At 39.8% G+C, this 22865-nt stretch overlaps 1 protein-coding gene across 2 annotated transcripts in view; it reads left to right on the forward strand.

Moving 5' to 3' along the window:
* Nucleotides 1-22865, forward strand: part of LOC124596581 (nuclear pore complex protein Nup85) — a 127288-nt gene that overhangs the window by 64491 nt on the left and 39932 nt on the right. For both annotated transcript variants that reach the window (XM_047135770.1, XM_047135771.1), the window contains exons 8-9: nt 12642-12751; nt 19503-19720. In XM_047135770.1, coding sequence (XP_046991726.1) covers nt 12642-12751; nt 19503-19720 — 328 coding nt within the window. The remainder of the gene's footprint in view (nt 1-12641; nt 12752-19502; nt 19721-22865) is intronic.

Here is a 22865-nt window from a genome sequence, read left to right on the forward strand (position 1 = left end):
AGTCTCCTTGTAGATTAGTGTACTTGACCCAACTATGTACCAGTGCCTTCATCCCATCTCGAAAATGAGTTTCCTTCAGGCCTGCAAAATAGTTGTCAACTTCAGCTATCAATTCTTTGTTTGAAGTGAAACTTTGTTCACCAAGCAAATTTTTCAGTTTTGGAAAGAGATGAAACTCTGACGGAGCAATATCAGGTGGATAAGGCGGGTGTGACAATGATTCATACCTTAGGTCATGTAATTTTGCCATGGCGATGGCACATGGATGTGGGCACGGATTGTCTTGATGGAAGATGACTTTCTTCCTTGCTAAACCTGGCCTTTTCTCACGTATCTTTTGTTGCAATTTGTCCAGTAATTGTTTGCCCAGTGGCGAGATAATCTACAGACAGGCTCCCCTTCACATCCGAGAACACTGATGCTGTGATCTTTCCCGCTGAAGGAATTGTCTTTGCTTTCTTTGGTGGTGGAGAATCAGCATGTTTCCACTGCTTTGACTGTTGTTTTGTCTCTGGGGTATAGTAGGGCACCCAAGTTTCGTCTGTGGTCACAAACCAGTCCAAAAAATCTCCCTCGTTTCCCCTAAGACGAGCCAAAAATTATTCCAATATGTCCATTCTCATGCGTTTTTGATCCAGCATCAAGAGTCGCAGCACCCATTTTGCAGATAATTTTTTCATTTCTAATTCTTCAGTTAAAATGTGACATACCCTTTCAGATGACATCTGGAAAGAGTGAGCAATTTATGCACTTTCAATCAGCGATCCCCCATGACCATTTTGTGTGCTTTTGCAATGATTTCTGGAGTAGTGACACATCTTGGCCGACCACTGCGCAGATCATCTAAGCTCTCCTGACCAAATTTAAATTCATTTGTCGATTTGGCAACAGTTGAATATGAAGGAGCAGAGTCCCCCAGTGTATTCTGGAAATTGGCATGAATATCCTTTGCTTTCATACCTTTTTTATGGAGTACTTAATCACATCTCAATCTCCCCCCTCCTGATTTTTGCAGATCACTACATGGGAAAAACAACAAAGCCATGTCACCACCACAGCTCTCTTCGAAAAGCACTGACGTGCCACGTGTTTACCAGCTACAGTCCAATGAAGATCACATGAACAACTTGTCACGCTAGCACTGACCTCTCATGGTGATTCCGAGAACTTTTCAAACAACCTTTCATTTATGTGCAAATTTCCAATTTTGAATAAAGTGCAAAGATGATGATTTTGTAAAAAGCTAAAAAATGCAGTATTTTCAATTTGATTTTTCATTAAATTTTGTTCTGCAAAACTCTCCTAACTGGGCTCATTAGGAAGACCATGGTTTCAGCTGAAAAACAGTGTATTTGATTATCCAACATGGGCTACAATACTAAATAATTTGAATGAAAAGTGGGAACAAAGAAATAACAACTTCAAATACAAGAATCTCGTAGAGTAAACGCATGCTGAAAATTAAACTTGCAGCTCGGTTGCACAAGGATGTGGAATACAAAATTTCTTTCACCTACTATTTCCCAATAAACTACAAATTCATCAAAAAGATTATTTTTATGGAAAGATGAAAATAGGATATATTGGACACTTCTGTTACAAAACCAACATGGGCTGACAAGGCCACATAAATAGAGGCAAACTAGCAGGAAAATTCACACTGCGAGTAAAGTGTTAACTTCAGCTCTTTGTATCTCATTGATTAAAGCCATGATGAACATGAAACTTTGGACCCAACAACTTGGCAACATAATGTTGGCCCTGTATAAAATATCATTCATGTGCTGCTTTCCAGATTTCTACAAAGTCAGTTCAAACTTGATTTTTAAAAATTACAGAAATAGGTCCCATTCCATTTGCTTTTAGAAAATCATGTATGATTTTCCAGTGTGTGCTAACAGTACCTGAAAATGATGCACAAATTAGAGGGAATGTACCGTAGCACCAGGTTACATTGCAGCAACGTGTTGTGCAGTTCTCATTGCCTGTGGTTTCAATTTTTATTGAAATGTTCATTCGGGACATGTGCAAACATTGACATAAAATTTTATCGAACTCCGTGATGGTTGATCAAGATGATGATCAGAAATTGGGCGATTTGACATGGAATGACCCAAATACTCTCTCTCCACGTGCATGTTGTTTTGTTACATTTGCCTGATTAAACTCCTTACAAATGATATTTGATACATGATTACTCCTTACGAAAAAACTAGCACTTGCGAAGAACTTAAGACTGTCATGAAAGTGTGATTTATACTTGCCATTAACTAAAGGGTAATATTAATCAACAACCACTCACTTTGCAATGTAGGCGTTGTGCTGTAGATAAGAATATAATTATAACTCTATTAAATGCAGAATCACCCACATGTAGCAGGACAGAGATAGCTGTGGAGAAGCCAGAGTTAAACATGGATGGATAGAAAAATCTACACACCAAGTGGCAGTGGGTGAACACATAAATAAAAGAAAGTTATGCTTGAGCAAACTTGCTGAGCCAATGGCTCCTTCTTCCAGCAGAAGTGTAGAAGGGGAAGGAAGAAATTTACACCTTTTCCTAAACCTCTCCAGTCCTTTTCCTTCATCCCTCTACCTTCCTCATCAACCCTTCTGCCAGGAGGAGGACCCAGAGGCTCTGAAAGTTTGCGTAAATATAACCTTCTTTTATGTGTATGTTCTCCTGCCATCATTTGGCGAATAGATTTGTTTATCTATCTAATTACATTAGATTGTCAAAAATTGATTATTTCAGAGTTAAACATGAGTAGTTCTTGGTTGTCAGGATGCATTAGTCTTCTTGTAAGCTTGGTAAGATGCATAGATGGTTTGGGAGATGACATGTGAGGAAATGGCCAATAGACAGTTAGAGGACTCATTCAACTTGATTCCTCCATGAACATGAACAAGTCTTCAGTTATTCCAGCCAGCTCACACCGTCATTCTAGTGCATTTCCTTATTCACGTAATGCCATGCCCTGAGTAGCAGAAGTAGTCACAGCCAGTGGTGTGCTCCTGCTTCCCAGGAGACAAAGCACAGCACCAGTATCTCCATTATGCGAGGCAAGCTGAGAAGGCAGGTGCAGCCACTCTGAGGACATGGATGGCCACTACATCTTCTCTGCTGTGGGAGGTCACGACGTCCCAGTGGCATGGCGATGACGTTGCCCAGAGTGGAACTCTGAATTGTTGCCATTGGTTCATGACCTGGTGCCGGCTGAGTTGTGACGACAGCTCCAGCTAACACAGACTGGGCATCACTTATGCTCGTCTGGTCGAACAGTGATGAGCTGGTTCGGCCTTGGTTATATGCTACTTCCCCTTTTCTGATTCCACGGTAACAGTAAGTCTGGAGTGTGTCAATGTCCAGAAGGTGTTGTATAACCGGCATTAGGTTGGCCAAGTTGCGTTGATTACATGACTCCAGGCTGTGGCTCGGTTCTGGTGCTCATGAGTTGAATACAAACGAGCTGATTGTGCAGTTCAGTGACCCATGCCAGCTGTCTGGTGGTGACCTTGATACAGTTCTGGCTTACAGCTTCTGCTCCAGGTTTTCCTATAGTTTTATCCATTACAATCTCTTTCTTTCTTTGAAGATAATTCGTCCGTGAATTTTACTGAAATAAAAACACTAGTTTATTTGTACTTATTTAAACTTAGTATTTGTTACTACACTCATGGTATTACCGTATCTTTTGCATCATTTACATTTTATTTCAACAACTAAGTCTTTATGCTGCTATTTGCACACTTTTCGTATCTTCTCACTTTTCGTTCATTATTCACACTGTGGGCTAGGTATGGGGTCAAGTCTTTCTGCATAATACTTACCTGATAAAATTTGGCATCTCCCATATTCTCAACTGTTTATATCATATTTCTGACAACTTGGAAGTCTCTAATATAGCACTAAAACATATCTCACATACACACAAACTATATGACACACTATCCGACACTAATGCCATGTTATCTCATTGCTTTGGCTGGTTTGAGACAATGCTGTATGATGTGAAGACCGTAAAACCTAACCCAACAAAACCATTGCGACTCTATTCTAGTTCACATTCACTGGCATCGTATCACAGTTTAAACCTAATGAGCTAAGAAGTACCTGTTAATTATTTTTCCTGGCATCATATTTTCCAGATTACATCTCCTAATATGCATGCCTTAACCATGACCTTAATTCCTACCTTTTGCCTATCTCCAATTACTAGTATACATGTTACTTTTACCATTATCTCTCATTCATTCTAAAACATTATTTCTACACAGTTCCATTTTATTAGCAAAAGCCTCGTATTGCTAATCCATATCAAAGTTTTCAGGGTCCCTGATATTTTTCACACCTGAGTCAGACACTCGCGCTCTCTCTCTCTCTCTCTCTCTCTCTTTCTCTCTCTCTCTTTCTCTCTCTCTCTCTCTCTCTCTCTCTCTCTCTCTCTCTCTCTCTCTGCATTGGCTTTTTTTTTTATTTTGTATGGCAAACCCAACATATCACGAGCTGTGACTCAGTGCATGGGATGGAACACCCAGATAAACTGCACTGGATTTATTTTGCTGGAGTTAATAGTTTGGCCCTTAGCCATGTACCAAACATTACAATGATATCTAATTCCAACATTATAGAAAAAAGTAGGGAAATGTCAAACCAAAGGATGTAGGTAATCCTACAAGTGAAAGTGTAAAAGCTTGCCCTGTTACTTACATATCTTGGTGTTCCTTTTTAACTACTGGTTGAAGTCTTCTGGCCTGTGTATGCTGTACATTTTCTTTGTCGCCATTGATCCGTCAGTCTCCAAGCCATCTACATTCTGATAAGAGTTATAGATCCCAGGAACACAATCAGCCTATGTTGGGAGCCAAAATGGAGCATGACAAGGATAGCTGCAGAGAAACTGGAGTTAAACGTGAACAGTTCTTGCTTTTTGGGATGAGTTTGAGTCTTGCTGTGGGCATGGTGTGGTGCATAGATGGTTTGGGAGATGGGAGACACATGATAAAATGGCCAATAGACCAGCGGTGAGCATATACAAGTTCCTTATTTGGTCATTCAATTTGATTCCTCCACGAACATGAACAAGTTTTTAATTTTTCCATCCGACTCGTACTGTCATTAAAATGCATTTCCTCCTTCACTTAATATTCCACACTGAACGGCAGGTGTAGTCATGGCCAGTGGTGTACGTGCGCTGTCAGACAGACAGAGCACTTCACTGGCATCTCCGGTATGCAAGATGAGCTGAGATGGGAGGATACAGCCATGCAAACACAGGGAGCCTCCATGCCTTCTTTGCTGTGGAAGGTTGTGACGTACCAATGACACTGCAATGGCATTATCTGGAGTCAACCTCTAGGCATATGCTGAAGAGCGGGGGCGAGTGACTGGCATGCTGCTGACTGACAGGCTGGCAGTGGTCATTGGTTTACAATTCAGTAGTGGCAGAGATACGGGGACAGATCCAGCTGACACAGAGTGGGTGTCACATACTGCCAGCTGGTTGGAAAAGGACGAGCTGGTTTGGCCGTGGTTAAATACTGCTTCTCCTTGCTGATTCTATGGTAACAGTGGTGTTTCTGGGTTGTGTCGAAGCATCTGGAGTGTTTCAATGTCCGAAAGGTGTGGCGTCACCGAGCAGTAGGTTGTCCAAGTGGGATCAGTTACTGAACACCAGGCTCTGACCTGGTTCTGGCACCTGTGGTCTGCGACACAGGAGCTAATCCTGCAGTACAGTGACCAGTACCAGCTGTCTGGCAGTGGTCTCGGTGTGATTCTGGGGTCCAGCTTCTGCTCCAAATTCTCCTATAGTTTTATCTTTTATTTAAACTAGTGTTGGAATACACTATTTCAGCATACAAACTTTGTTCTGCTCCAGAGCATGCAGACATTCACAACTGCAGTGTCTCAGTTTTATACTCTTATCTAATACTTTGAGTCTCCACTTTATAATGACTGGCTATCTGTAATTATTGTTTGTATTCCATCTGGAATCTACAAGAACTGTGTGTGACTTAATGTTTACTTTGCAGTAAAGTAACTTGCGCTACCGTTCACTCTATGGGAAAAAAAAACCTGTGCAATTAAATAATGGTTGGGGTAAAGGTACCATTTCACTCTATCATTAAGGCATTGCTTTTGCAGTAAGCACATAAGCAACACTGAGAATATTAGTAGCTTTCAGATGAATCATCCTTCAGAGCTAATGGAAAACACACACCTAACTATGCACACACTCACGACTGTATTGTGCTGCCCCTGCTGCTCAGCTCGACTTCCCATTATATATTTTTCATCAGGGTTGTTCTAAACCATGTGTGATTAATTTCATTTGTAGTGTGGATGCAGCATCAGGATTTTTAATAACTTGACAGAATGAGACATATTGCATTTCATGTTTGTTAAGTTTCATACCTTTACACATAACTGTAATAAAAATTACAGTACTGACATGAAGATACTAATGTGACACGAAGATCCTGATGTGAGTAACTGCTTCTCCCCTGGTTGTAGCAGGGAATCTGCTTTCCTTGTTTCTAAAATGTAAAATAGCAAATAGCACCTCTCTCTCTCTCTCTCTCTCTCTCTCTCTCTCTCTCTCTCTCTCTCTCTCTCTCTCTCTCTCTCTCTCTCTGTGTGTGTGTGTGTGTGTGTGTGTGTGTGTGTGTGTGTGTGAGAGAGAGAGAGAGAGAGAGAGGGGTGGGGGGGTGAGGGAGGGAGGGAGGGAGGGGGTGGAGAGAGAGGGGGGGTTGATTTTCCTCCTTTTTATTAACAGAATCTCCCATAACTGATTCTGTAATTGTGTGCAAATATTAACTGTGTTCCTGAGGCACTGCAGCAACTGGTAAATTTGCTTACAACCTACTCCAGTGCCTCTGAATATCTGTTGATATTTCATGTACTCTTGCAACGTGCATAAGGCAACGTATGAGACTTCGCTAGTGTTGCACCCATGTGTAGATCACAGTCAAACACTGAAGATAGTGATTATAGCTCCCTTTGAAATCATCTACCCTTACGTTACAACAGTGTGAGCAAATGTCACAATGGGTGCCAATTGTGGATTAGTACATTTATGTATACCCAATTACAAGGTAAACTTTTTCCCCAAATTTGTCATTTAAAAAATACAGGATGGTCTTGCACTACCAGATTGAACCATTGCTCCTGAGGTAAACATTTTTATACTATGTAATAGATATAGGGGTCATCTTACATTTACAGATGAAACTTCGACAATTGAGGTCATATGCAGATTTATTTTGAAGAATTTGGAACTGTTGGAAAGGGAACATTGACACAATTGACACAAACGTGGCTGAGAACTAATACAAATGTGGGGAGATGGATAGATAGTGGGCAGAAATTACATTGTATGTCAACAATAGGAATGTACACAATATACTTTGGCTTGTAAGAACGTCTACCACATTTAAATTGGAGTTTGCCTCAATCGGTTTGTATTTGGAATGGAACTGACTTTAAAATTGGACAAAGACTCAACAATAGTATAAATTTCTACAGGAGATGGTAACAGTGTTGATAGGGGCCAGTAGCATACTTACATGATTTGTGCATAAGTGTTGTTAACACTTGCGGTAAGGTGTGATGGAAATGAAATGGGATGTGTCAGTTGCTGGTTCTTTGCAGCCAGTGAGAGAGCAGCAGGCAGATGACATGTTTGGAAGCAAGAGTCCAAAACCTGAACCTTGGAAATCGTAATGTATTCAGAAGAAACAGTCAGTATTTCTGATAACTAAGTTTATAAATTTTGCTGCTGCCTGTTTCACCTGCAGCAGATCTACTATTGGCTCCAAGCCTAACCTCCACCTCTAAAATTACAACACATTCAGAAGAAAATGCCAAACATTTGTGACAGCCAAGATTATATATTTGATTGCCACTCATTTCAGTTACTGTAATTTCAGCTGTACTGTTAAGGTGGAGGATGATGATGATGATGATGATGATGATGATGATGAGTAATATCATAGATGACTGGCTTAATAAACAAAAAAGGAAGTTCATTTCAAAATTAATGTTAAATATTCCACTTTCTTTATCTTCTTTCTCCTCATATTATAAAAATGTAGACAGTCAATAAATTGCATAAGTTTAGAATAAGTACAGTGTTACTGCTTTCAGGCAGATACTTTATACCAATAAAACAGTTTGCACTTTTGATGAGTCACAATATGTTGAAAATAAAATTTTCTCGGTCTTTTAAAAGAACAGTCATATTATGGATTGTCTTGTACTATACAAGGTGTTACAAAAAGGTATGGCCAAACTTTCAGGAAACATTCCTCAGACACAAATAAAGAAAAGATGTTATGTGGACATGTGTCCGGAAATGCTTACTTTCCATGTTAGAGCTCATTTTATTACTTCTCTTCAAATCACATTGATCATGGAATGGAAACACACAGCAACAGAACGTACCAGCGTGACTTCAAACACTTTGTTACAGAAAATGTTCAAAATGTCCTACGTTAGCGAGGATACATGCATCCACCCTCCGTCATGGAATCCCTGATGTGCTGATGCAGTCTTGGAGAATGGTGTATTGTATCACAGCTGTCCACAATACGAGCACGAAGAGTCTCTACATTTGGTACCGGGGTTGCGTAGACAAGAACTTTCAAATGCCCCCATAAATGAAAGTCAAGAGGGTTGAGGTCAGGAGAGCGTGGAGGCCACGGAATTGGTCCGCCTCTACCAATCCATCAGTCACCGAATCCGTTGTTGAGAAGCGTACGAACACTTTGACTGAAATGTGCAGGAGCTCCATCGTGCATGACCCACATGTTGTGTCGTACTTGTAAAGTACATGTTCTAGCAGCACAGGTAGAGTATCCAGTATGAAATCATGACAACGTGCTCCATTGAGCGTAGGTGGAAGAACATGGGGTCCAATCAAGACATCACCAACAATGCCTGCCCAAACGTTCACAGAAAATCTGTGTTGATGACGTGATTGCACAAGTGCGTGCGGATTCTCGTCAGCCCACACATGTTGATTGTGAAAATTTACAATTTGATCACGTTGGAATGAAGCCTCATCCGTAAAGAGAACATTTGCACTGAAATGAGGATTGACACATTGTTGGATGAACCATTGGCAGAAGTGTACCCATGGAGGCCAATCAGCTGCTGATAGTGCCTGCACACGCTGTACATGGTACGGAAACAACTGGTTCTCCCGTAGCACTCTCCATACAGTGACATGGTCAACGTTACCTTGTACGGCAGCTACTTCTATGATGCTGACATTAGGGTTATCGTCAACTGCACGAAGAATTGCCTCGTCCGTTGAAGGTGTCATCGTCGTTCTAGGTCTTCCCCAGTCGCGAGTCATAGGCTGGAATGTTCCGTGCTCCCTAAGACGCCGATCAATTGCTTCGAACGTCTTTCTGTCAGGACACCTTCGTTCTGGAAATCTGTCTCGATACAAACGTACCGCGCCACGGCTATTGCCCCGTGGTAATCCATACATCAAATGGACATCTGCCAACTCCGCATTTTTAAACATTGCACTGATTGCAAAACCACATTTGTGATGAACACTAACCTGATGATGCTACGTACTGATGTGCTTGATGCTAGTACTGTAGAGCAATGAGTCGCATGTCAACACAAGCACCAAAGTCAACATTACCTTCCTTCAATTGGGCAAAGTGGCGGTGAATCGAGCAAGTACAGTACATACTGACGAAACTAAAATGAGCTCTAACATGGAAATTAAGTGTTTCCGGACACATGTCCACATAACATCTTTTCTTTATTTGTGTGTGAGGAATGTTTCCTGAAAGTTTGGCCGTACCTTTTTGTAACACCCTGTATACCACGAATAGATAGATCTTAAGGTTGTTGTCTCGTAAAAATTTCTAAAATATTCTAAATGCTTACAAATAACATTACCAAAAGTGTGTCTACTTCTAGAAGTAACTATGGACTGTCCACACAAATTAAAATGTTCTCATGTTCCAAATGAAGATATATTGTGAAAAAGATGCAATGTGTCAGTGAGAGACATTCTCACGATTTTCTAGCAAAGTACAACGTACTGTAATTGGTACAGTTAAACATTGATCACTGAGCTGCTAATGGCAGTCATAAAGCATTACTGTAATTTTTGGTGTCTTGTAACATTTCACAAGTTAGGTGGAACCCTGATTAAGGCATTATACTTGTATATGGAAGGAGCAGACCTCAAATGCCAATCTGGCTATTTATCTCAGTCTTTCTGTACTTCTTTTAAGCATCTGACAAATATAGGGTTCTTCCTTCAGTATGATTGCAGCAAATTTCCTCCTCCTCCTCCTCCTCCTCCTCCTCTCCATCTGTACCTACTTGAGATAGTGCTTGGGTCTTAAGGAAATCAATAGGGCATTAAGATCTAACATTTCCTCCGTTATTTGAGCCTTTCATACCCATAGTATAAAAGCTTGAGGGGTTAAAAAGCAAAGTAAATAGTTTGGAGATATTCCCCGATATTTACTAAGTGCCCCGAAACATTACAAAAGAATGGATGTCACTGTAAAAATTTCTGAGACAAAGGCACTGGATCATTTACAGTAAAAATAAACAGCAGTGTTCTTAACAGATCACAGCATAAAATAATTTCCAGTATATTTATTTGGAGCTACTTTGTCAGATGCTGCTAAGGGAACATAAAGAATGAGATGTTTGAATGTAATTTAAACATGTCAGGAGTACGGGATAGAAAACACAGACTGATAGGGGCAAGAAAAGCTTTCCTAAAAAAGAGAAATTAATTAATATCACATAGAAATTAAAAGTTAGATAGTCTTTTCTGAATGAAGTGTAACATTATATGGAAACATGGAAAATAAACAAGAGTGTGATATAATTCTGTTCAAATGGCTATAAATATGAGATTGAGTGTGAGCAGTCAATCTTTTCTAAATTTACTGCTTCAGATGAAAAGTGCTTTACCCAAATTCTACATAATAAGAGGTGGTTCTGATGTGACAGAGCACACACATTCAGCCAGTACACAAAATTACTTGAAATTATCTGTCCCTTGCCATATTGATCCCTTCACTTACAATTGCTTCATCATCTCTCTTCATGCGGTTAAAGTTTTCATATTTGGTTCCTCTTTTACATACTTTCCCCAGTTGTATTAACATATATTGGAAGTCAGAACCACTGTTATTCATAGTGCTGTAACAGGTTTCTAGGGGGATGCCTGTTGAAGTAATTCGTGTATTTCAATCAAAGTGGGAGGTCAAAATGACTTCTGACAACTTTTCACTTGAGACAGTGTTTTAATTTCTACTAATTGAAACCTCAATAAAGATGTATCAGTAATTTTCATAATACATTGCCTAGATAAAATCAGTTACAGTTTTGTAATCCTCTGATCGAATGGCATCATTTAATGTATGTCATGAAACTTTTTCCAGTGATTTTTGTTTTTATATGTATTTAACTCTTTACACACCTTTCAAACTGATTCCATCAAAATATCGTAAATGAAATTTCCATGCAGCCAGAACTGAAAGTTTGGGAGATTCCTAATGTCATTTAAATTCACTGAATTATCTTTGTGGTTAACCATCAAAATAATTTAAATTTACGAAAGACATAATTTGATCATAAAACATGCCATAATTGTCACATGACTTGTCTGCCTGCATGGGAGGGATGCCACTGGCCTTGAGAATAAAAGCAGAAGCTTCACCCAAACGGGGTGGGTGTCATGCTAGCAGTAGCAGTTATGTGGGTGGTGGTTGTGTTGAGAGTCATGACAGATTTGTTTCTGTTTATAAGATAGTGCTGCATTCTTTTTATCTATGATGAATGTGGCAACTCTGACTCCCAGGGGCAGCAACAGATTTCGGTCATTCCGTGCATCAATGTCATGTTGTTTATGGACAGTACAGTAATAAATCAAGATCACGCAACGTATTTATGAAGCCGTGCAGCTTCACTCTGAACAGAAATGAGTACAAGCTACTACATTATTTACATACTACTGTTTCCAGAACTTGATTCTGTTTCCAGAACTTGATGAACACCTTGGAGGACTTCACTTTGCTGGTGATGAAGCAATGCAAGCAGAGGTGAGGTTGTGGCCCCATCAACAAAGTCAAACTTTCTACAGTGATAGTATCAACAAACGGTCTGTCGTCAGGGGAAATGTGTTTGTCACCAGGGTGACAGTTGAGAAATAAATATATAGACATGAAGAATAAAGATGTAGAATGTTAATAAAGTATGTTTTACTTAAAAATCTTTGAGTTTCACATAAATTTGGAGGCACTATCATCTCTACATGTGTAGAGTTTCTTCTGTACTGTGGCAAGGTATGGCTTTTCCAATTACAATGTAGGTGCAAGTGTGTGTGTAAAAAGTTACTCCAATACTTCTACATGTATCTTGGTGTTCTAGAGTGCTTCTTATATAGTGTATGTGAATTAATAACATTGTTGACAAGTACTATAAATAGTAAAATTATTTCAAACTCGTGTGAGTGCTATTATATGTGGTCATGTGATGGAAAAGAGAATTTGTGACATTGTACATCATTTCTTATTTTATTCAGGTGCTACTTTTCTCTTGACTGTCATTAGCAGAGTACGCTTGTAACTGTAAGATGTATGTTTTTCAGGTGGTGAAACACATTTCGGCCACAACAGAAAATGGCTGGTTTGCTGCACATCTGACAAATTTACTTTTCCTTTCATCGTTACATCCAGTTCAAGGAAGTTTTCAACGGAAGTGAGTATCTTTTCTACAACATAATAATTTGGAGCCTTGTTGATCATAAAATGGGAATTAATGTTGCAGCTTACGCGCGCGCGCGCGCGCACACACACACACACACACACACACACACACACACACACACACACACACACACACACACACCGGGAAGAGGTTCTGGGATGGGCCTACAGATTTGAGAAGAGACTGGAGATCCTGCTGTATTTCTGTAATGGGGTCACTGTGGCAGGGTTTGTAGGTGGATGAAATGACAGCTGGCAGAGTCCTTCTGACAGATATTTCATATGGTTAAAAACAACAGTGGTGGAGCCTTTGCCAGCAGATAGTATCATAAGGTTGGTATGAGTTTTTAGGTGGGGAATTGTAGTTATTTCTGTGGTTATAAGGTTAGTTTGCATGTTGAGGGATTTGGGGAATGATGGTCCAAGAAGGTTTGAGGTTAAGAAAATGTGGAGAGTTAATGGAGTGATTTGGGAGCAGTGGGGGTGGATCACAGTTGGATGGAAGAGTGAAATGGGTTAGGCAGGGTTGAACATTGGTCTCTGGTTGTCTGATTGGTAGGGTTGGTGGCAAAAAAGTGTTTCCACTGTAGGGATCAGGAGAAGGAGAGAAGGTCTTTAACAAGTCTTGCATGACTGAATTTGGGAGTGGCGCAAAAGGTGAGGCCTTTGGAAAGGGCTGTTTTCTGTGGGGCCAAGGCTTTTGGAGGAAAGGTTCAGGACTGTGTTTCGGGTCTGTTTAGGTTCTGAATTCTGTGTGGTGATTATGGATGGAGTTTTGGAGGGTGGGGTAAATGTAATAGGTATGCAAGACAGAGTTTGTCAGCTATGAGGAGACGTGGTTGAGGTTTGGAGCTTTTGTAAAGGTGGTGGACAACGGTAGCCCAGGGCAGGAGTAGGAAATCAGTGGGGTGGAGAGCTTTTTGAGGTGGCTACATCAGTACCTCTGTTTACATCAAACCTACCAACCACCAGCAATATCTCTGCTTAGACAACTGCTACCCATTCCATACCAGGAAGTCTTTCATACAGCCTAGCAACCTATGTCTGTCACATCTGCAGTGACAAAATGTCCCTTTCAAAATATACTGAGGGTCTCACTGAGGCCTATAAAACTAAACTAAACTGAACTAAACTCTGCCTGAACAGGCCATGAAGGCCCAGTGGTACCAACCGGCCGCTGTGTCATCCTCCAGACAGGCATAATTGGATGCAGGTATGGAGGTGCATGTGGTCAGCACACTGCTCCCCAGGCCATATGTCAGTTCACGAGACACAGTCACTACTTCTCAATCAAGTAGCTCCTCAGTTTGCCTCACAAGGGCTGAGTGCACCCCACCTGCCAACCTAATTACCCTCCCAACCATGTTCAAAAACGGATCTTCTGGGCCTTATCTTTAGTCACCCATTACCTCCCAAAGTCCCATTTCTGGCCACAGAGCAGCATTCCCCTTGTGACTCAGTACCAACCAGAACTGGAGCAACTGAATTGAGGCATGTCCTACCCACTATCCTTCCCACACATCCACGGTGGTATTCCAATACCTACTGAGCCTACACATTATCCTCATACATCCCTATACCCTTCCCACCAACACCAGCTTTTCTGATCTGTGCAGGTGGGAATTCTCCCTGCAATACATCCTATATTCCTGTAACCATCCTGGCATCAACCTTCATTAGTCAAGAGTCCCTTCTGTGTTCCCATTGCCACACTACACAGCCATCTGGTCCAACAAAGCAACCCATTGTTTCACTTATCTCCTTTTCCCTACCCCACTCCCCTCTCTTTGACCCGCCCTCTGTCTGACATTCCGACCGTACCAGCTGCCCTACCCTGTCTCCACCTCATCCCTGCGCACTCCCACTAGCAGCAGTTTACCATCCTCCAACCCTACCCTGCTATCCCTCCCCCTCCCAGCCACTGGCCACCTCCTTACCCCCACCCGGTTTCCTTTCCCATCATGCGCTGTTGCTCGTAGTCTGGGAGCGGTGGCAAAGTGATTGGAATAACAATATTTCTGATGTGATAAAATAGCACACCCGTTGCCTTAAAAAGCAATTTTTAACATAACTAGGATGCTACTTCTTCACATCAGCATTCTTCAAAAAAGGTGATGAAACTGATGAACAAAAATCTAAATGACAAGATTGGTCTTTGCGCTGGGCAGGGACATGTTAGAGAAATACTAACATAAGCAGCACTCAACACTACCAACAGAAACTGCAACGTTTAAGTTCACAGTACAGTTTTGACACTATGACTGCTAGTTTGCTGGCATTTGCAGAAATGAAAAAACAGTGAAGTCGACTTGAAGTGTTCCTGACAAATCTGATATGTGATGAAATCAAACGACAGACAAATCAGACTCCTTTTATTGTGTCACTTACATGCAGTTATCGTTGTTAGCAAAATGGTTATTGCCAAGCATGTACATGTATAGTTTTCCGTTCATTTCTTGCTCTAAAGGGGATAAGCAGGCTGCTAGCTTGTTATGTACAGGATATGTAATAATAAATCAGTACTTAAATATACAGCTCTAAAACTGGCAGTATATTTACAATGTGTAGCTGATTGATTATTTATCTCCCCCCGCCCCCTCTGTCAACAGTTCTAGTATCAAACGTTGATGAAATGTGACAGTTAGAAGTATAGATTCTTGTGCAACTTTGGGAACTTCCATTGAGAAAAGTGCTAGATAAGAAGTTGATACAATGGCTGGCGAAGAGGCAAAGTTCCAGGTGCTACCATAAGAAAAACTTTAATGTAGAAATTACTGTTTGTAGTTTACAAAATTAATTTCCTGTGCTTCATACTATACATTTACCACCTTAGCCCAACAAAAATACAATAAAATTATTGGCTGAATGTGGCTGTAGCGTCATGTCTTTTTTGCCATGTTTCAGTGCAGTAAATTATCTGTTGTGACCAAAATTTTCATTGCGGGGATGTAATAGCGTACCAGAACACTGTTAGATGTCTTTGAATCGCACAGCAGACCATTCTTTTTCAGTTTAGTGTACCTGAGTTTTGAACTACCTATTTTCCAAACTGTTACTAGCTTGAATTATTGCTTTGTTACATAATGGGGCCCAGAAATTTCAGATAAAGTGCAACTGCTACAAACTCTGAACTTACTGTTCCATTTTCTGAATGTGAGCAGGTGTCTGCTATTACATAAGTATTTACCCCCTACCACTTCACTAAATGCTCCTCAGTATGTTTCATATGAGTTGAACATTTGCTCTTACTTTTATTTGATTGCTGTTTATATTTGTGCATGTGCAGGTTCTCATGACTGGGTGCCCTCACCTGGAATCCTAAGACCAACAAGTCTTTCCTCATTGCCTGTGCTTAACACCTCCCCTGTTTATTTAATTTTGTTTGTTTCTTTCTTTCTTCAGTTCAGTGACAATATTTTTACCATTTATTTGTCATTCCTGTCTGTGTCTTTGAATAAAATTATATGCTTCTCTCCATGTTTCACTAACACGTTTATATCTAAATACACTCCATTAGCATTTATCATCATAATATTCAGATAAATGTCACACTAAATTTATTCCGATTAAGTTTTATTGACTGTGCCTGCAAGCTCATAAGGCACAGTTCCCACTAAGGCAATATGATTTGCAATGCGCATAGAACAACAGTTGAAGGGCTTAACTGGTTTACATTGGGATGACAATGATAACTCTCATATCATAGCTTAACAGTGAACTGGTTCTCTTTCTTGCAATTTACCCATAGTTACAGTGATACTTTCAACCTAAGAAAAAAACCACTGTACATATTTTGAAAAGTTTTCAATGGAAAATGTAGTTGCTGACCAGTTTATGCTTTTTCAGTCATAGATTGCTACATACGAAATGTAGCTAACATATCGAAACTGTTTTTAACACAGGAAGGATAGCCATACCTCCTTCCAGTCGCGAGTAAGTAGGTGATATACATTGGAAGTTGTTCAAGATGTGTTTGGCAGTGACAAGTCACATGTGAAGCTATTGCTGCTTGTTATGTGAAGCTACCTCTTGGTTTTCATGTTTGTAAGCTGCTGATACAAGTTGAAATGTCCACTTGCACATTTGCTTTCAGTCTGGGAAGACCGGCTCCTGTCCAGAGTTTACCATACTCCACTACATCATCGATGGTGACTGATCTCACTTCAAATCACGCAACATTTCTTCTAACTGAATCATATACCTCTTTCCAAAACTGAATAGTCGTAGAAATACTATCCTAGTTTTATTAAATTGTAACCATTATTTATATACATACCACATTAAGTAAAATCAAACAATGGAAAATCGAGGATGGAATACAACAGTATTATGAAAAGGGAAGTTGCTACTCACCATATAGTGGAAATGCTGATTCACACATAGACGCCACAAAAAGGCCTTTGTCAAAAGTAGACTGCTGCTACGACTACTTCTACTTCTATTACACGCGCGCGCGCGCACGCACACACACACACACACACACACACACACACACACACACACACACACACACACAGGCCTTGTGGGGTGAAAGCTTATTTGTGACAGTCTTTTTGTTGTGCCTATCTGCGACTTAGCATCACTGCCATATGGTGAGTAGCAATTTTCTATGTTATATAAAGCATCACACTAGGAGGTCTTCCTAAAAATAAAGCTTTCAAAGTGGTGTTTTTAACATCACTGAAGCACTTGGACCAACTTACCTTACTGTAATGAGTAGCTTCTCAGCAGGAGAAATAGCAAGTTCAAAACTTGTGTCTTGCTTCGTTGTATGTCCTGCTTTGATAGAGTAGCGGATACTAGTTGCTCCAAAAAGCGGGAACTGTGTGGACTCATTCGCTAAGTTAATGAAATTTGTGTTCATGTTGAGAGCTCACCAAAAATCATAGCCAAACTGTTTGAAATTTAAAGTGTTGTAATCTGCACCCAGTACTTCCTTTTCTTCTTCTTTTTTCTGAGCTTAAAATGATAAGCCACAATAATTTCATCTTCAGAAGAGTTCATGATTGCAACTGAGGCAGAAACATGATTCACGCTGTCTTGTTTCCTGCCCTAGTGGGAAAACACGTGTCACACAGATAAGTATTGTGTCGCACAACATTAATTGCAGTGTGTTGTATCACATACTGCATCACATCAGTAGGAACTGCACCTAAAACTTCTCACATAATACTGATTCTTGCTCATGACAGGAATTCAAGAAGCCCCATTAGGCAGTGGTGGACAGTGCCACAATTTCCAAAGAAAATTAAAAAATAATTTTATGTGTGTGTTTGTACAAACAATTAATAAGAGAATATGCTGCTGGTTTGCATGTTTTCCAGCCCTTGATGTTACTATCTTTCCTTCTGCAGTTTAAAGAGTAAGCATCTGATTTCCGACTCCTTCCTACTTACATATTTAACAGTTATCCTTTGAAAATAAGATTTCTGACCATTATTGAGTACAAAACATTTGTGATTAATTAATGAATTTCTTTAGCTAAGCATGTGATCTACTTGAATTGCAATCACTAGTTCGAGTCTTGTTTAGTAACATACCTTTTTAAGTTGCAGTTTTATTCACAAATGAAAATGTTAGTTAACAAATGTTGAATCATAATATTGCAATAAAAATAAAATCTTATATTTAATTATTGGTTATGTGAAAATAAATTAAAATTCGGTACCGATATGAGTAAAGCCTTTCTTTTTTAATTAGGTTGAATGAAAAAAGTATTTGATTTTTTTCTATTTGAAGTGTCAAATTTTTGTGCCAAATTTTAATTTTTTGTGAACTCTCACATTTTCATGCAAATTAATAATTAAAGGATTTATTTTATTAAACTGATGCCGTCCTTGTAAATTAATATTTCCATTTTTCAATACATATAGAATCAAAAAACAGTATAAAGTAATCTATTAGTGAAATTCAGACCAGTGACTTTGTGCACTCAATCTGAGTACACTTCCTACTGAGCTCCTAATAAATTTGTTAACAGATTAAAAATGTACTTACCAGCACTTCGGACTCTTCTAATCTTCAAATGGTTTCTTAAGAATTGTATCATACTGCTATAGGAAATTGATGTCCAGGCACTGACCTTCAAAACGTATAAGTATGAAGAAAATTGGAGGAAGCTATTCCGGGCCATGCCACAAGATCCCCTAGTTAGATGTCCATGAACAAAAACATTAATTCTGTAATTAGTTTAAGCTTAACACTAGAACATTTAACTTTCTCTGTAGTAACTAAGCATTTTTCATCAACTAATGATGCTAAGCCTAAAATATGAGCCTATTTAAATTTTATTAGTGTACATCAAAAGATATGAGTAAAATACCCACATTTATTATTCTGAAAGAATGAAGTTTGTGAGGACAATTAAAAGTATATCTTGAATTTTCGTTCTTCAGTTGGTGCTTGCTGAGAATTCTGAGTTAGTTCATAATGTGAATTTAGAACAATAGTGAGAATTTGCCATATGTATAGTGAATAAATATTGTTATACCTGAGATTTTGTAAGATGGCATAGCAGCAGAGGTTGTCCTGGAATGCACAAGGCATGAGTTAAAATTTTGATCGTGCATTTTAATGTGTGACTGCAAAGATTCATACCAAACTCCTAAGACCTCAAGTCTCTCAATCCAAATTATAAAAAAAAACTGAAGGGTATTGTTTAAAGTGTTGCTATGGATTATATTATATTATGTAAAGGTATTGCTCATGCTCTTATGTCATTCTTACATATTGTGTGTCCACAGAATACCAAGCGACCTACACGAACAGCTACTGCTAGAGTATGGTGCATTATTAATGAGCCATCAGTCACTGTGGCAGGTTGGGGTTAGTTACTTAGACCACTGTAAAACATATGGACGTCACTACCTGGAACTTTTGCTGTCACACGTTCCAATTGCCAATGAATCCAAAGCTCTTCTTGTTGTCCAGGTTGCAAGGAATCGAGGTCTCTTTGAAATAGGTTTGTATTCCATATTAGAAAATCTGAAAAAAATATGCAGAATTGGTTATTGTAGTTATCTCACTGGATTATTTTGTGTTTCTACATCCTCACTATTTCAACTAATTTGACCAAATGATTCACATCCAGTTCTTTGATCCTCCATTAAACTTAAGATCTGTGCCAAATTAAACTGTAGTGAATGTTTTACTGTCCTCTGAGACACATACCCTCCCCCCCATGAACCATGGACCTTGCCGTTGGTGGGGAGGCTTGCGTGCCTCAGTGATACAGATAGCCGTACCGTAGGTGCAACCATAACGGAGGAGTAGCTGTTGAGAGACCAGACAAACGTGTGGTTCCTGAAGAGGGGCAGCAGCCTTTTCAGTAGTTGCAAGGGCAACAGTCTGGATGATTGACTGATCTGGCCTTGTAACAATAACCAAAACGGCCTTGCTGTGCTGGTACTGCGAACGGCTGAAAGCAAGGGGAAACTACGGCCGTAATTTTTCCTGATGGGATGCAGCTTTACTGTATGATTAAATGATGATGGCGTCCTCTTGGGTAAAATATTCCGGAGGTAAAATAGTCCCCCATTTGGATCTCCGGGCGGGGACTAATCAAGAGGATGTCGTTATCAGGAGAAAGAAAACTGGCGTTCTACGGATCGGAGCGTGGAATGTCAGATCACTTAATCGGGCCGGTTGGCTAGAAAATTTAAAAAGGGAAATGGATAGGTTGAAGTTAGATATAGTGGGAATTAGTGAAGTTCGGTGGCAGGAGGAACAAGACTTCTGGTCAGGTGACTACAGGGTTATAAACACAAAATCAAATAGGGGTAATGCAGGAGAAGGTGTAATAATGGATAGGAAAATAGGAATGCGGGTAAGCTACTACAAACAGCATAGTGAACGCATTATTGTGGCCAAGATAGATACGAAGCCCACACCTACTACAGTAGTACAAGTTTATATGCCAACTAGCTCTGCAGATGATGAAGAAATTGAAGAAATGTATGATGAAATAAAAGAAATTATTCAGGCAGTGAAGGGTGACGAAAATTTAATAGTCATGGGTGACTGGAATTCGGTAGTAGGAAAAGGGAGAGAAGGAAACGTAGTAGGTGAATATGGACTGGGGCTAAGAAATGAAAGAGGAAGCCGCCTGGTAGAATTTTGCACAGAGCACAACTTAATCATAGCTAACACTTGGTTTAAGAATCATGAAAGAAGGTTGTATACATGGAAGAACCCTGGCGATACTAAAAGGTATCCGATAGATTATATAATGGTAAGACAGAGATTTAAGAACCAGGTTTTAAATTGTAAGGCATTTCCAGGGGCAAATGTGGACTCTGACCACAATCTATTGGTTATGACCTGTAGATTAAAACTGAAGAAACTGCAAAAAGGTGGGAATTTAAGGAGATGGGACCTGGATAAACTGAAAGAACCGGAGGTTGTAGAGAGTTTCAGGGAGAGCATAAGGGAACAGTTGACAGGAATGGGGGAAAGAAATACAGTAGAAGAAGAATGGGTAGCTTTGAGGGATGAAGTAGTGAAGGCAGCAGAGGATCAAGTAGGTAAAAAGACAAGGGCTAGTAGAAATCCTTGGGTAACAAAAGAAATATTGAATTTAATTGACGAAAGGAGAAAATATAAAAATGCAGTAATTGAAGCAGGCAAAAAGGAATACAGACGTATCAAAAATGAGATCGACAGGAAGTGCAAAATGGTTAAGCAGGGATGGCTAGAGGAGAAATGTAAGGATGTAGAGGCTTATCTCATGAGGGGCAAGATAAATACTGCCTACAGGAAAATTAAAGAGACCTTTGGAGATAAGAGAACGACTTGTATGAATATCAAGAGCTCAGATGGAAACCCAGTTTTAAGCAAAGAAGGGAAAGCAGAAAGGTGGAAGGAGTATATAGAGGGTCTATACAGGGGCGATGTACTTGAGGACAATATTATCGAAATGGAAGAGGATGTAGATGAAGATAAAATGGGAGATATGATACTGCGTGAAGAGTTTGACAGAGCACTGAAAGACCTGAGTCGAAACAAGGCCCTCGGAGTTGACAACATTCCATTGGAACTACTGACGGTCTTGGGAGAGCCAGTCCTGACAAAACTCTACCATCTGGTGAGGAAGATGTATGAAACAGGCGAAATACCCTCAGACTTCAAGAAGAATATAATAATTCCAATTCCAAAGAAAGCAGGTGTTGATAGATGTGAAAATTACCGAACAGTCAATTTAATAAGCCATAGCTGCAAAGTACTAACACGAATTCTTTACAGACGAATGGAAAAACTAGTAGAAGCCGACCTCGGGGAAGATCAGTTTGGATTCCGTAGAACCACTGGAACACGTGAGGCAATACTCACCTTACGACTTATCTTAGAAGAAAGATTAAGGAAAGGCAAACCTACATTTCTAGCATTTGTAGACTTAGAGAAAGCTTTTGACAATGTTGACTGGAATACTCTCTTTCAAATTCTAAAGGTGGCAGGGGTAAAATACAGGGAGCGAAAGGCTATTTACAATTTGTACAGAAACCAGATGGCAGTTATAAGAGTGGAGGGACATGAAAGGGAAGCAGTGGTTGGGAAGGGAGTAAGACAGGGTTTTAGCCTCTCCCCGATGTTATTCAATCTGTATATTGAGCAAGCAGTAAAGGAAACAAAAGAAAAGTTCAGAGTAGGCATTAAAATCCATGGAGAGGAAATAAAAACTTTGAGGTTCGCCGATGACATTGAAATTCTGTCAGAGACAGCAAAGGACTTGGAAGAGCAGTTGAATGGAATGGACAGTGTCTTGAAAGGAGGATGTCTTGAAAGGAGGATATAAGATGAGCATCAACAAAAGCAAAACGAGGATAATGGAATGCAGTCGAATTAAGTCGGGTGATGCCGAGGGAATTAGATTAGGAAATGAGACACTTAAAGTAGTAAAGAAGTTTTGCTATTTGGGGAGCAAAATAACTGATGATGGTCGAAGTAGAGAGGATATAAAATGTAGACTGGCAATGGCAAAGAAAGCGTTTCTGAAGAAGAGAAATTTGTTAACATCGAATACAGATTTAAGTGGCATGAAGTTGTTTGTGAAAGTATTTGTATGGAGTGTAGCCATGTATGGAAGTGAAAAATGGACGATAAATAGTTTG

This window comes from Schistocerca americana, chromosome 2, assembly GCF_021461395.2.
Source record: "Schistocerca americana isolate TAMUIC-IGC-003095 chromosome 2, iqSchAmer2.1, whole genome shotgun sequence".
Taxonomy (NCBI): domain Eukaryota; kingdom Metazoa; phylum Arthropoda; class Insecta; order Orthoptera; family Acrididae; genus Schistocerca; species Schistocerca americana.